Genomic DNA, 15926 nt, shown 5'->3' on the forward strand with positions numbered 1-15926 from the left:
ACTCAGCAGAAAGTAACTTGATAATATGATGAAATACAGTAGTAACACATTTTTGCCACTGGGTGTCACTCTTTACTTAAGGTTGGTTTAAATGCTTTACTGACAATAGTGTCAAGTGGTAATAATATCTTACAGCTTCTTTTGCAGACCAGGTCTGTTTGCACTTAGGTACTGCTATTATTATACATATGAAAAGCACCAAGTGATTTAAATCCCTTTAGATCCAAACATAGCTTATAATAAACTATAGTTCACTGATCACTTCAGTGCTGAAAATCAAGCAGTCTATCTGCTGTCTACTAAACAGATTGGTCTTAACAAGACAAAGTCATTGAACATGCTGGAAGCTTTATATTCCTAAATATATATGAGATGAGGGCAGAACACAGCTAACAGTAGCTATAAGTGCCCAAAAGATGAGTATGAATGTAAATTTAAGAAGCAAAGAGTAAAAAAAAGTTTGTTTTGGATGTTCTGATATAATTGAATGTAAAGCTCTGTCCACAGTGCAACCATGAAATGAATAACCAACAATATACCCTGATAAGAAGGGCATAAAATCAGCTTAGCAGGTTCCATAAACCACCCAGGGTGTGGCTACTGGGGTCTCAGAAGTCTCAATTGAATCTGGGCTTGCACCTCTAAGAGGTCCATCTGGCAATGCAATCAGTAGTGGTGTTGGTACTAAGGGGGGGAGATAGTGGGACCCAGGTGTCTCCTGATTCCTGCCTGGCCCCTCTGTGTGCCCGCTTGAAAAAAAAGCTCACAGTGCAAGGAAAGTGCCTACAAATATGGCGGTAGGGTTTCCATAATGGCAGCCACAATGTTGCTTTACTGAAAATCTGTCAAGGAAGTGTGAATTCATCCGCAAATCTTAAAAGCATATAAAAATAGTAGGAACCTAAATAAAGCATAGGGTTAGGGTTGAGAGGCATAAAATTACAGAAGTAAGCATCTGATTTATTATCCAAGCTCATTTCCATGACTGTTACAAAATCAAAATAGAGTTTAGAAAAAAAAGCTTTTTGGTTAAGAGATTGGTACCACGTGCACATGCTTAGTGCTAGTTTCATTCCTAACTCAGAGGCTGATTGGTTCATATGGTCTGTGCAACTTGTTCAGAGTGCACCAACTAAACATCACCCATGATAGGGGCATAACTAAAGGGGTCTCAGAAGTCTCATTTGAGACTGGGCCCATACCTTTAGGGGCCCATCTGGACCTGCAATCAGTATTGGTTTTGCTACAAGAGGGCCTGGGATCTACCTGCATAATCCCTGCCCCCTCTAAATGCAAAACAGCGCTTACAGTAAGGAATGAGTATGGACTTGCCTTTATAAATATGGTGGCTGTCAAAGAAAGGGCATTGTTGAAATGGGGGGCAGTAGCAGCTTTTGCCCTAAGGCCCAGCGAGGTTTAGCTACGCCCTGACCCATGATGTACTCTCACATGTTTAGTTCTGCAAGTGCAAGAGGCGGGATTACAGAAGTATCCTATATATTCTAGTCAACAGTAAGTGTGTGTATGTGCACATGCGTATGTGTGTGTGTGTATTGGTGCATGTGTGTGTGGTGCATGTAAGCGTGCATACGTGTGTGCATGTACGTGCATGTGCGTGCGTGCGTGTGTGTATGCGTGTGTATATACACACACATATAATTGTCAGGGTAAAACTAGATTTAGCAGTCTGGGCTTTGAAAATGTTGTTGAAGATTCAGGGAGAAACCACTTTGGCTCTGTACAAAGTATTAATTTCTTGGGCTCTGTAACTGTGAGAACATGGCTCTAGAATGGAATCATCCACAAAATTCTTTAGGAACTCAAGGAAAACCAGCCATTTGTAAAGCTCCCACCAGAGCTGTTTCCATTGGATATTTGTGGTCTACTAAATTATAAACAACAGACTTATTGTCTAGGGCACTGGTTTCCCTACTTGTCCTCAGACTCCCTAACAGGCCAGCTTTTGAGGATACCTGAACTAGAGCACAGGTGACACAATCAGCTGATAAGTAAACACGGTTATTTTACCTGCTCTCACCCAAGGTAATCCTGACAATCTGGCCTGTTGGGGAGGCCTGAGGACAGATTTGAAAACCAGTGGTCTAGGGCAATGTTTACCTTTGTGTCTGTTACAAGTTAGCCAAAGAGAATCCACCATAAGTTGTATTCAATAACAAATAGCACCAGCTTTTTATTTGATAAAACTTCGAACATATCAGCAATAACACTGACTTAAGCTTGCCTCATACCTCCTAACTGGACACAATTACTGTTCCAGACCAACTTATCTTCTACTAACTATTCCTTCTTTTATTTTTAATTCCCCCTTGTCAAATGTTTTCCTTTTTCGTTGCTCTGCATAGAGTTCTGAACATGTAAAAAAGTGCTACATTATAAACTCAGAGCCTAGAACCCTCTAGAACAGTGATTTTCAACTCCTGTCATCAGGACACACCAACTGGTCAGATTTTCATGATATCTGATCTAGAGCAAAGGTGTAATATTCAGATGATAGTGAGAGCAGGTTAGTAACCATAGTTACTGATCAGCTGATTATTTCACCTGTGCTGCAAGTCAGATATCATGAAAATCTGGTCTGTCGGTGTGCCCTAAGGGCTGGACTTGAAAACCACTGCTCTAGAACTGCCACCTGTTGAGTGCTTCTAAAGAAATCCTATTTAAAGGACTACTTAATGCAGTAGAATTGCATAATTAACAAGTGCATTATAAAAAGACAATCATTTATCACCTACTTTGATTTCCAAATAAGCAGGAGATTTTTGTTCTGACAAATGTATGTTTTCTCCAATTTGCTGGCCCCTGTAGCATGTGACAGACATCAGCCAATCACAGACTAGTATACGTATACCCTGTGAGCTTGTTCCCCAGAAAGTGTGCATATAAAAAGACTGTGCAACATTTTATAAAGGAAGTCATTTGGAAAGTGACTTAAAACTGCTGCTCTTACTGAGTCATAAACGTTTATTTTGACTTGAGCGTCCCTTTAATAAAGTCATACATCAGATCCTTCTGTTTTTTTAACATATTTTACCTGCTCTCGGATCAGTGATTTCAATAGTTGCCTCACTAATTCTTCCCAGTACACAATTCTTGGGTGTTTTCAGCAGTATTCTGAGAATTTCATGATTTTCTTCTAAGCCATCATTTTTAATGTAAATGTTCCATAATTTTGTGGAAACACCTGAAAATATTACACATGCAGTTAGGTTATAAAAACTAATTACAACATAATAAATGACTTACACAAGTGACTTTGTATATTTCTGAAATCTGGATAGACAGCATTCTTCATAAAAATAAAACTGCAAAACATGTTTCCCCCTAAAACCTATTTTGTGACTAATTTAAAAAAGATGGAAGCACATTTTATATCATGTGTTTTATTAGATGTATCATGGTCAGTAGATTTAGGGACGTCTCTAATGAATAAGCTTTTAAAACTACAACATTTAATTGAACACTGACCCTGTGTAGGTTTCACAGACATGATTTACTGGAAAGTTTTAATTTAGTTAGAATTCATTGAGATGAATAGATTATTTTCATACCGGTAACTGGATTATAAATTACTGATTGGCAGTTTTGTGGTTCAATAGGTGCTGCTTGAAAAAACCTTGACAAATGTATTTCTGCATAAATAAAATGTGTCTAGGTTTCTGTATTTTCCTCTTAAAGGCACATTACACAGATTTTGTCAGACATATAATTCAATATATATATATATATATATATATATATATATATATATATATATATATATATATATATACAAAATTACATTCATTTCTCTTTACCAGTGTATTTATCTAATTTCTGACCATTTAAAGAAACAAATGCAGTTTATAAAGGGTTTTAATACAAACCTATACTTAAAGGGATATGAAACCCACTTTTTTATTTCATGACTCATATAGACCATGCAATTTCAAAGAAGTTTCCAATCTACTTCTATTACCAACTTTGCTTCATTCTCTTGCTATCTTTGGTTGAAAAGCAGTCCTAGGTAGGCTCAGGAGCAGCAATGCCCTACTGTCAATTAGATGCCGATTTGTGGCTGCATATATATGACCTTGTAATTGGTTTACCTTATGTGTTCAGCTAGCTCCCAGTAGGGCATTGCTGCTCCTTATAGAAAGGATAGCAAGAGAATGAAGCAAGTTTGATACTAGAGGTAAATTGGAAAGTTGTTCTATCTGAATCACAAAAGAGAAATGATGGGTTTCGTGTGCCTTTAAAAAACATATTAGCTGCTAAAAGTAATAATTTCAGGACTGCAATTCCTAGACCATACAACACAAACATGGAAGGTGTGGAACAGAGCACATTGCTGACCGTATGAAAATTGATAAATGTTGTTTTTGGTGGCTGAACCTGAACCCTGCATTCTTGCTCCTTAGCCAACCTAGGCATGCTTTCCAACAAAGGATACCACAAGAATTAGAGGAACAGTCTTCTCCAGAATTTTTATTGTTTAAAAAGATAGATAATCCTTTTATTACCAATTACGCTTGCTGATTGGTGGCTACATTTAGACAACAAATCAGAAAGTGCTACCCAGGTCTGAACCAAAAATGGTTCGGCTCCTAAGCTTACATCCTTGCTTTTTCAAATAAAGATACCAAGAGAACGAAGAAAATGTGATAATAGGAGTAAATTAGAAGGTTGCTTAATATTGCCTGCTCTATCTGAATCATGAAAGTTTAATTTTGACTAGACTATACCTTTAATTTTATATTCTTGATTTGTTACAATTGAGGCACTTGATTCAAATAACTCCACGGGAGTGAGCACAAAGTTATCTATATTTTGCACACATGATCTAGCGCTGTCTAGCTTTGAAAAATTGACAAAATGCACTGAGATAAGAGGCGGCCTTCAAGGGGTAAGAAATAAGCACATGAGCCTATCTAGGTTTAGCTTTCAACAGATAATAACAAGAGAACAAAGCACATTTGATGATAAAAGTCAATTGGAAAGTTATTTAAAATTGAATCATGAAATAAATTTTTGATTAGACTGTCCCTTTAAGTAAAATTAAGTACATTTGATAATATACGTACATTGAAAAGTTTCTTAAAATTGCATGCTTTATTATTTTTTATTTTTTATAACTCTTTAAATTGAACAATTAAACTGAATACATTCCTTTGAAATTTGTATTCAAATTAAATATGATAATCAAAATGTTAATGTATGATTGCAACGAGCTGTCTGAGTATTTATTAAACCTGTTCATTATAAAATGACTCAAAACGAAATAAATGATTAACTGCACATATCATGACTGAGTATTATTGGTTAAAGGAAAATAAATAAACGTATCAGGCAGTCGTGATCAATAGTTCATTCATTCGTTTTCGTATTTCACTCAGTTAGCATATCTTTTGCTTTTGTGAGTTTCATTTGCTTTTTTATGCATTGTTAAATTATTTTATTAGTCTCAGGATTCTGTGGTTCCTAAAATTCATTAAAAAGCTTTAAAAAAGAAGCCAAAACTCTATGGTGCTTCCATATAATATTTTCAAACAGGATTCCTGATTGACTAGAAATGCAGCCAATCCCACATCAGCAACAACTATTGATCTTTCATTAGGTTGTTCAACGCTTCCAGTTTCAGCTACCAAATGTGCAGATCTCCTGAGAAAGCCTACACATTTGATAGACTAAATACATAGAGGCAGTTTGCTCCTTCCAGGCTTTCATATTTTGAATACCCTTAAAGGGACATGAAACCCAAAATGTTTTTTTCGTGATTTGGATAAAACATACAGTTGTAAACATTTTTCTAATTTACTTCTATTATAATTTTTGCTTTAGTCACTTGGTATCTTTTCTTCCAGGAGCAGCAATGCCCTACTGGTGACTAGTTGAACACATCATTGAGCCAATGACAAGAGGCTTATATATACCAATCAGCAGCTAGCTCCCAGCTCTTGAACCTATCTAGATATGCTTTTCAAACAAAGTTACCAAGATAATGAAGCAGATTAGATAAAAGAAGTAAATTGGAAAGATGCTCTATCTAAATCATAAAATAAATTTTTTGGGTTTCATGTCCCTTTAAGGAAGCATTACATGCCATGTGGCACATCCTTCAGGAAATACAGAAAGATTAAACAACGGGGTAAATGTAGTTGCTTCAGAGCTTGGGGATTATTTAAAGACAACATGTTGTGACTTTCATGATATTAATCTGCTGCATTTAAGTTGTAGTAGGGCTGAATCTAACAGCTTTTACCATTTTATTAAACATTTGAAGTTGACTCTATTGCTGCAAATTGGTGAATGATTTTTATTATTATTTTTTACTATTTATTTGTTAAAGTGCTGGTTAATTGGAATATGGTTTTGTCTGGTTCCACATTTCAGTGCCCCTTTAAGAGAGTCCTTTATTATCCCACTGCTTTTTCTATGTTTATCAAATGCAGAAGGCTTTGTGTTTCAGCAGGAAAAAAATCATTTCATATCAAGGGGACCTCTTAACTCAGTAGAAATAGGAAGAGACATCTGTTTGAAAAGCTGGGGCGATACCACAGGTGTTGTATGAGAGTTAATGCACAAAATTACTGATAAACAATAAAGCGAACACCAGGCAGAATACACTGGTACTAGCTGGTTAGTACAACTGTCTGTTTATAACCATAGTAAAGGATGGGAAATAAAAACAAGATAGGAGAAATAAATTCCAACATGGTCCTTGCTAAAATCTTGTACACTACAGCATTTAAAAACAATTCTTCTTATTATTATGATAATGATTGTTCTTCGTCTTATTATTATTTCAATATTGTGCTTTACAATTAAAGGTAAATGTTAAGGTTTTTCTATATTTAAATTAGATTATTTCAAAATTTCCTATTTTTTTTTTTTTTCATTTTTGAACTATTTTTTTTTTTTTTAAATAAACCAACGTAAGTTTTCAGGCTTAAGGAGGCCTGTTCTATTCCAGCAAAACATATTCTAAACACATCATTTTTTTAAGGGACTGCGCTTATAGCAGTGGCATGAAAAAATCCATTAACTTTAGTTTATCATTTATAATATACACTGTAAAATCATCTTATTGAAGGCAGTCCCAACAAATATATGTGTGTGTGTGAGTGTGTGTGTTTGTGTGAGTGTGTGTGAGTGTGTGTGAGAGTGTGTGTTTGTGTGTGTGTGTGTGTGTGAGTGTGTGTTTGTGTGAGTGTGTGTGTGTTTGTGTGAGTGTGTGTGTGAGAGTGTGTGTTTGTGTGTGTATGTGAGTGTGTGTGTTTGTGTGTGTATGTGAGTGTGTGTGTGTTTGTGTGTGTGAGTGTGTGTTTCTGTGAGTGTGTGTGTGTTTGTGTGTGTTTGTGTGTGTGAGTGTGTGTTTCTGTGTGTTTGTGTGTGTATGTGAGTGTGTGTGTGTTTGTGTGTGTTTGTGTGTGTGAGTGTGTGTTTCTGTGAGTGTGTGTGTGTTTGTGTGAGTGTGTGTGTGAGAGTGTGTGTTTGTGTGTGTATGTGAGAGTGTGTGTGAGAGTGTGTGTTTGTGTGTGAGTGTGTGTTTCTGTGAGTGTGTGTGTGTTTGTGTGTGTTTGTGTGTGTGAGTGTGTGTTTCTGTGTGTGAGTGTGTGTTTGTGTGAGTGTGTGTGTGAGAGTGTGTGTTTGTGTGTGTATGTGAGAGTGTGTGTGAGAGTGTGTGTTTGTGTGTGAGTGTGTGTTTCTGTGAGTGTGTGTGTGTTTGTGTGTGTTTGTGTGTGTGAGTGTGTGTTTCTGTGTGTGAGTGTGTGTTTGTGTGTGTATGTGAGTGTGTGTGTGTTTGTGTGTGTGAGTGTGTGTTTCTGCGAGTGTGTGTGTGTTTGTGTGAGTGTGTGTGTGAGAGTGTGTGTTTGTGTGTGTATGTGAGAGTGTGTGTGAGAGTGTGTGTTTGTGTGTGAGTGTGTGTTTCTGTGAGTGTGTGTGTGTTTGTGTGAGTGTGTGTGTGAGAGTGTGTGTTTGTGTGAGTATGTGTGAGTGTGTGTTTTGTGAGTGTGTGTTTGTGTGACTGTGTGTGTGTATGTGAGTGTGTGTGTGAGAGTGTGTGTTTGTGTGAGTGTGTGTTTTGTGAGTGTGTGTTTGTGTGACTGTGTGTGTGTATGTGAGTGTGTGTGTGAGAGTGTGTGTTTGTGTGTGTGTGAGTGTGTGTTTGTGTGAGTGAGTGTGTGTGTGTTTGTGTATGAGAGTGTCTGTGTGTGTGTGAATGTGTTTGTGAAGTGTTTACGGATAAAGACCAGTTTGTTAATTTAGTCATTTAAATACATTTTTGACATAAAACAGTCATTTTAAATGTATGTTTTCATAATACTGATACAGTGGTAAGATTGTCTATATATATCCAGCACCAGTGCCTTTAAACTATTGTGATTTTTGAGTCATTAAAGGTGCAATAACATTCATTTATTATGTATGTATCAGGAATTATTCCCCCCCCCCATAAATAAATGTTTACAACAGTTTACTACACTTGCAATCTATTCCTTTATTGGGATGTACATTTTGAGTTGAATTCTCTCACTACTGGTACTCTCACTACTGGTATTCTTACTACTGGTGCATTCACTACTGGTACACTCACTACTAATACTCTCACTACTGGTATCTCTTACTACTAATACTCTCACTACTAATACTCTCACTACTGGTATCTCTCACTACTAATACTCTCACTACTAATACTCTCACTACTGGTATATCTCACTACTAATACTCTCACTACTAATACTCTCACTACTGGTATCTCTCACTACTAATACTCTCACTACTGGTATATCTCACTACTAATACTCTCACTACTAATACTCTCACTACTGGTATCTTTCACTACTAATACTCTCACTACTGGTATCTCTCACTACTGGTATTCTTACTACTGGTGCATTCACTACTGGTACACTCACTACTAATACTCTCACTACTGGTATCTCTCACTACTAATACTCTCACTACTAATACTCTCACTACTGGTATCTCTCACTACTAATACTCTCACTACTGGTATATCTCACTACTAATACTCTCACTACTAATACTCTCACTACTGGTATCTCTCACTACTAATACTCTCACTACTGGTATATCTCACTACTAATACTCTCACTACTAATACTCTCACTACTAATACTCTCACTACTAATACTCTCACTACTGGTATCTCTCACTACTAATACTCTCACTACTGGTATCTCTCACTACTGGTATTCTTACTACTGGTGCATTCACTACTGGTACACTCACTACTAATACTCTCACTACTGGTATCTCTCACTACTAATACTCTCACTACTAATACTCTCACTACTAATACTCTCACTACTGGTATATCTCACTACTAATACTCTCACTACTAATACTCTCACTACTAATACTCTCACTACTGGTATCTCTCACTACTAATACTCTCACTACTAATACTCTCACTACTGGTATCTCTCACTACTAATACTCTCACTACTAATACTCTCACTACTGGTATATCTCACTACTAATACTCTCACTACTAATACTCTCACTACTGGTATCTCTCACTACTGGTATCTCTCACTACTAATACTCTCACTACTGGTATATCTCACTACTAATACTCTCACTACTAATACTCTCACTACTAATACTCTCACTACTAATACTCTCACTACTGGTATCTTTCACTGCTAATACTCTCACTACTGGTATCTCTCACTACTAATACTCTCACTACTAATACTCTCACTACTGGTATCTCTCACTACTAATACTCTCACTACTAATACTCTCACTACTGGTATCTCTCACTACTAATACTCTCACTACTGGTATCTCTCACTACTGGTATCTCTCACTACTAATACTCTCACTACTGGTATCTCTCACTACTGGTATCTCTCACTACTGGTATCTCTCACTACTGGTATCTCTCACTACTAGTATTCTCACTACTGATACTCCTCTCACTCTAGTTGCTGGGCTCTTCAAATTCTGCTTTGTTGCATAAATTGATATTTACAGAGATAAACTATTTAAAATACTTTCCTGTATGAAATTTCATCAAAACAAGCATGCTATTATTTATGTAAGTTCTGTTTTCTGGGGATCTTTTTTCCCTTTAAATAGTGTGCTGTTTGTATAAATGAACTGTATATTGATGGTCAGAAATAAACTGTTTTAATAATATTTGAGGCTTATAAAGTAACAGGAGCTCTATTTATGAGCAAATAATGACTTTGGACACGGAGGCACATTCACAAACAGTATATCATTTTAACCACCTTGGAACTCTGTTTATACTTTCAGTATGTGTCCAAACAGAGAAAAACTTTATCTTATTAATACCTGGATCAAACTGCACAAGGCTCGCTGTACTGTGGGTAAAATCCAATCCAATCCTTGCAGAAACTTCCTGTACCTAGAAAAGGAAATTAAAAAATACTCATTATTTAGACATCCTTCAAATGTATTTTTTTCTTAAAACAAATGATAACATTGTTGAACTATGGCATTTAATGTAATATTTATATCTTGTTTTAAAGGTCACTAAACACAGCAGAATTGCATAATCAGTAAATGCATAAGAAAAAGACAACGCAAAAGCCCTTAACTTGAATTTCAAATGAATAGAAGATTTTTTTCTGGCAAATGTCAAAATTAGTTAAATTTTCCTTCCTAATGCATCATGTGACAGTCATCAGCCAATCACAAAATGCATATACGTATATCCTGTGAATCTTGCACATGCTCAGTAGGAGCTTGTTCCTCATAAAGTGTGCATGTAAAAAGACTACACATTTAGATAATACAAGTGAATTGGAAAATTGTTTAAAATTTCTGCTCTATCTGAATCATAAAAGTTTAATTTTCACTTGACTGTTCCTTTAACTCAAGAATTATTTTTAAAAATATCTAAAATGATAAATCCCATGTAAAATAATGTCATAGTTAGATAAACACAGAACAATTTCCATATTATCACTCAGATTTGATACACTGGGGTCAGATTTCAATAGCTTTGTTTGTGTTTGTCAGTAAAAGTGTAAACAGCCTCCCCGCCAGTCAATATGCAGTATCCGGCACGTGTTTACCTCTATATTAATGGGGCAATAAAGATAAAAATCATTTTCATGATATAGACAGATCACGCAACTTTTTAAAAACTTCCCAATTTACTGATATTATCAAATTTACTTTTTTTTCTTCAAGTCTTCTCTAAAATGTTTGAAGTGGTGTTATACATTGTTACACACATTGCTATACAGAGTGCTAAAGATACATGCACGCTTTTGAGCCTACCTAGGTTGACTCTTCAACAAAACATAGAAAGAAAACAGAGCTAATCTTATTCGAATCATGAAAGTTTCATTTTTAGTTAATTGCCTCAGTAATTTTTAATTTCCTTTGCAAAAAAATGATGTTCCTTTAAAGCCCTTTGCAAGTGAGATCTACATTTTTTCTCTCTTAAATGTAACATGCAGGTTTTAGTGTGAGCCATGTATTTAACCAGATATCCATTTCAAATAAAAAAGACAATTCATGTGTAAATATAATTGAAAATGTAGTTCTCCATATAGGGATGGATAACAAGTGGAGCGCTAATTTATCGCATACCTGCAAACAGGCACATTCGCCCGTTTGCGGGAACTCAATAAATAGCCAGCCATTACAAGTGGCTGGTAATTGCTACCGTGAGCTTGCAGTAGTAATTAGTGCTCAAAAAATTAGCTTATTTTTTTAAATGTGCCCCAATTGACCCCAAAATACAGTGTGTAGTGATTTAAAAAAAATAATAAATAGAAGCATTTATATATTTAGGTGTATATACACATACTAACACATAAATATAAATATATATATATATATATATATATATATATATATATATATATCTCAAAATAGCAAGAGTATTGCATTGAGCAATGATACTTTTTATTGGACTAGCTATACATTTATAAGATGACAAGCTTTTGGAAGATATATATATAAGCATGTACATATATATTTAATTGTTGTAAAACAATTAACTAGTGTCTAAAATAAATGTCAGTTTGACATGCATTTAACATTTTTACTTTGTATTTAGATGATTTTGAATACAGTTTTTGATCGCTGAGATATGTTTTGACTATTTAAAATTTATTTGAATTTCCCTTTAATTATTACATAAATTCTTGGTTTAAAAAAAAAGCAATTTTAACAAATTTGAACCAAAGAGTTTGTTTTAGCAAACAATAATTATATTTCCTATCTTAAAGAGACCTACTGCTAATTCATTCCCAAGTGGATGAAATCGCTTTCTGACAGTTGTATGTCAAACAATGATGTTAATTTATAAAGTACAATAAACCATTTTAATGCTCAAGCAATCATTTTGTAACACCTTGCAGGGTCATGGTTCTGAATCTTGCAGGATATGTTCCAGCCCCTCTGAGGCAGGGGAAAAACTAAAGAAAAATAAAATAAATGATTGCATTATAATGCATTTATTTTATTTCACATAATTAAACATTTTATAGGGAATTTAATTTATTTTGAGTTTAATGTCCCTTTAAATGTAATAATGGCAACACAGACTATTCTTCAAGCCCAATAAAAAATAATAACTGATCAATATGAAATGCTCATTGTTTATCACTCCTGGGACCTTTATCCTTTCCACAGTGAAGACTAAAATACTGAATATTTAGGAAAAGGCTCTAAAATATCAAAATCTGCCTTCTTCGTGTGTTTGTTCAGTTTATCATCACAAACCATATTTTACCCAGCTTTTTTATCTCCAGTTTACAAACCAACCAATTCCTTATTCATGAACGCTTTCCAGAAGAGACACCAAACACGTCAACATTTGGCACTTGAAATTAGGTCGTTCTCAAATTCTGTACCCCGGGCTTGACTGGATGAAGGTCCTTTTTGTCAGTTCTTGTGGAAAGTCTTCAAAAATGTGCAGCTTATCACAAGTTCCCAGACTCATGGACAATAGCTATAATTAAACTTATATTCCAAAAACATGTTGTATTTGTGGTTACTGTTTGAGAGTACGAGGAGTTGGTATAAACTGTTCATTTCACCGCACACTCATTTTCATTTGGCACACAGTTTTATAGTGTCCTCCAACCGTAAAAAAACGCTTCTGCTTTACACCAGAAGCAGATTCATAAAATAAAATTAATCTCACATAAAATACTAAGTATCAATCAGTTTCACATTTATAGGATTAATTCTTTTCTGTTCAGCGTCTGTGTATACTAAGTTAAAATTGACATACGTTACAAATTGTTCAAATGTATTCACCAAATTTTATAATACAAACTCGCCAAAACCTATACATCTAGATAATGAATTCAAACCATATGCTCATTTTGTAGATAATACTTTTTGCAGTGTCACTTTTTATAAGCGTTTTCCAATTGCAAATACAATTTTTTTTGAAGCTCAACGGGAATAAATTGTGAATGTACATTGTAAAATGTTTATTTCAATAGGGAATTCATCATGTTACAGTGTTACCAGGAAAACACAGTTATTCAATAGGAAGGACTCTTTCCTATTCCAAGCCAAGTATGTGTATCTTACAATAAAAACAATTATTCAAAATAATGTAATACGTAGCTGTCATGCACTTCTCTATCAATTTTAATACATAGTATTGTCTAACACAGTATTTTTCTACTCTAGTCCAGGGCACTCCAGTAGGTCATATTTTCATGATAATCTGTACTAGAGCACAGGTGAAATAATCAGCTGATGGGTGAGAGCAGGATAGTTACCATGGTTACTGATCAGCTGATTATTTCACCTGTTCTCTAGTTCAGATATCATGAAAATTTAGCCTGTTGGTGTTGAAAAACATTGGACTAACGAATACTAATGCAGAAAAAAATGTGTATTATCTTAATGACATAGGTTAGAAATTGACTGGTACAATATGTGTTTAATGTTATTGTTCTTTAAATACAATAAAGCTTCCTTACATGATGGCTCTACTTTAAATCATTGGCTGCTGAAGAGTGGTGTATTGCATTACAGACTTACTGGGCAGCTTATTGGTTCCATTCCACATAGATAGATATATAGATAGATAGATAGATAGATAGATAGATAAATGATTGATGGGATAATTCTTTCAAAATGTTTTGCACATTTTATGAATTTTGAACAAATACATTCTATTTGCTTAAATCTGTTCCAATGCATTGCTACAACAAGACCATACATCCCTCTAGTTAATGTAAATAGATAGGTTTGTAATAAAAAAAAAATGGATATCAACACTAAAACAAACCCAGATCTCCCAAGTCACCATTAAAAGAAGTCTGCACTGCCCCTCTTAATTTTTTTTTTTACTGGATTGCCCAGATCTTTCCAACTCTACACTCAGCTTGCCCTACTCTCTGCCCCCTGGCATGACTCTGCCTTGACTTGCTGAGACTCCATCCCTGGATCTCCCTGACAAGATCACCAGACTCCCAATGCCAGATAGTTTCTACAAAATGTGTGGATAGTCCTATCAATAACAATAATAATATGTTAGCAATAACAAATATTTAGGCTTTGTAGCACTGACAGGAATAATTTTTATAATATAAATTCAACATTCTTCTGTAGGAATCCGTATAAACACACTGAAACATGAGCTTTCATCCCTCTTAGATCTTGTGTACATTAATACAATAAAATAACTCTGCTATTCAGTAAAATACATGATATATGGTTTACCTTTATGCCAACAAAAGCTGGGTCTCTGCTGGTGCCTGAACGTATCACTTTCACAGCCAAAGTTCCAACATTTTCACATGTTCGGTAATATGATTGCGCTAGTTCAATTCTTGACCAATTAAACTCAAGCCTGGAAACAATATTACAATATTACAAAATAAGTTCATATCCTCGTATTTATTTTGATACCCAATAATGGAAAATACGCCATTTTAAAAAGCAAAACAAATAATTCTAGAGCCTATCCCAACATCTAAAAATTCCAAATCCATAGCAAATGGTACAAGCAGGTTCCATACATTTTGATCATGTGCAACAGACTCACTGGTTAAATTTCCGCTTAACCAATATTGCCAACAATATTAATGCATACAATTTGACATTACACAGACAATGTAGACTTTTTCTGATACTGCAGTATTTAAGATCAAAATTGCAATGGTCTCAAGGATTCCAGGACAAACTATTTATATATATATATATTTCAAAAAAGAGCACTCTCACCACAACAGCAAACGCCAGGGTGCCAACAGTTGAATATAATAGATAAGAGGCGGCACTCACTGGTCTTTCCAAAGTGTACTTTAATATAACAAAGTGACGTTTCGGGGACACTCCCCTTCCTCAGACAAAGTTTCTCTGTCTGAGGAAGGGGAGTGTGTTCCCGAAACGTCAGTTTGTTATATTAAAGTACACTTTGGAAAGACCAGTGAGTGCCGCCTCTTATCTATTATATATATATATATATATATATATATATATATATATATATACACTTTGTCATTTGAATCTTGGAATTTTTCATGCTGAAATTACAGGTTCTAAAAACTAAATAGGTGGTTGTTCATCTTGACAAAAAAATTAATTTAAGACTGGAAAAACACCTTTAATCCAAAAAAAGAGAGTATTTAAGAGAGTTGAAAATCCCTGCTTTGTCGTTGCGCTGGTATCATTTTGGACTGCTATTATACTTTCTATTAATATTTTTTCTATTGTATATTAGTTCATTTATGATTACATTTGTCTGAATTTAGTGTTTATTTCATAGTGTCAGATAAAACAGCATGTGAAGAACCTTAGGCAAAGATACAAGACCTGACCCTCAGGGAATCATTTAGTGACAGCTTTTAGAATCATTTAGTGACAGCTTTTAGAATCATTTAGTGACAGTTTGGGTACCTGCAGTTTATTTAAATCCCTAATGACTCCTTACAACTTCTTGT

At 34.9% G+C, this 15926-nt stretch overlaps 1 protein-coding gene across 1 annotated transcript in view; it reads right to left on the reverse strand.

The window, feature by feature from the left end:
* Positions 1 to 15926, reverse strand: part of LOC128641079 (FRAS1-related extracellular matrix protein 1-like) — a 393612-nt gene that overhangs the window by 30893 nt on the left and 346793 nt on the right. Inside the window, exons 28-30 of the mRNA XM_053693633.1 lie at positions 14704 to 14833; positions 10330 to 10402; positions 3053 to 3202 (exon numbers count right to left, since the gene is read on the reverse strand). Of these exons, the coding sequence (XP_053549608.1) occupies positions 3053 to 3202; positions 10330 to 10402; positions 14704 to 14833 (353 nt within the window). The remainder of the gene's footprint in view (positions 1 to 3052; positions 3203 to 10329; positions 10403 to 14703; positions 14834 to 15926) is intronic.

This window comes from Bombina bombina, chromosome 10, assembly GCF_027579735.1.
Source record: "Bombina bombina isolate aBomBom1 chromosome 10, aBomBom1.pri, whole genome shotgun sequence".
NCBI lineage: Eukaryota > Metazoa > Chordata > Amphibia > Anura > Bombinatoridae > Bombina > Bombina bombina.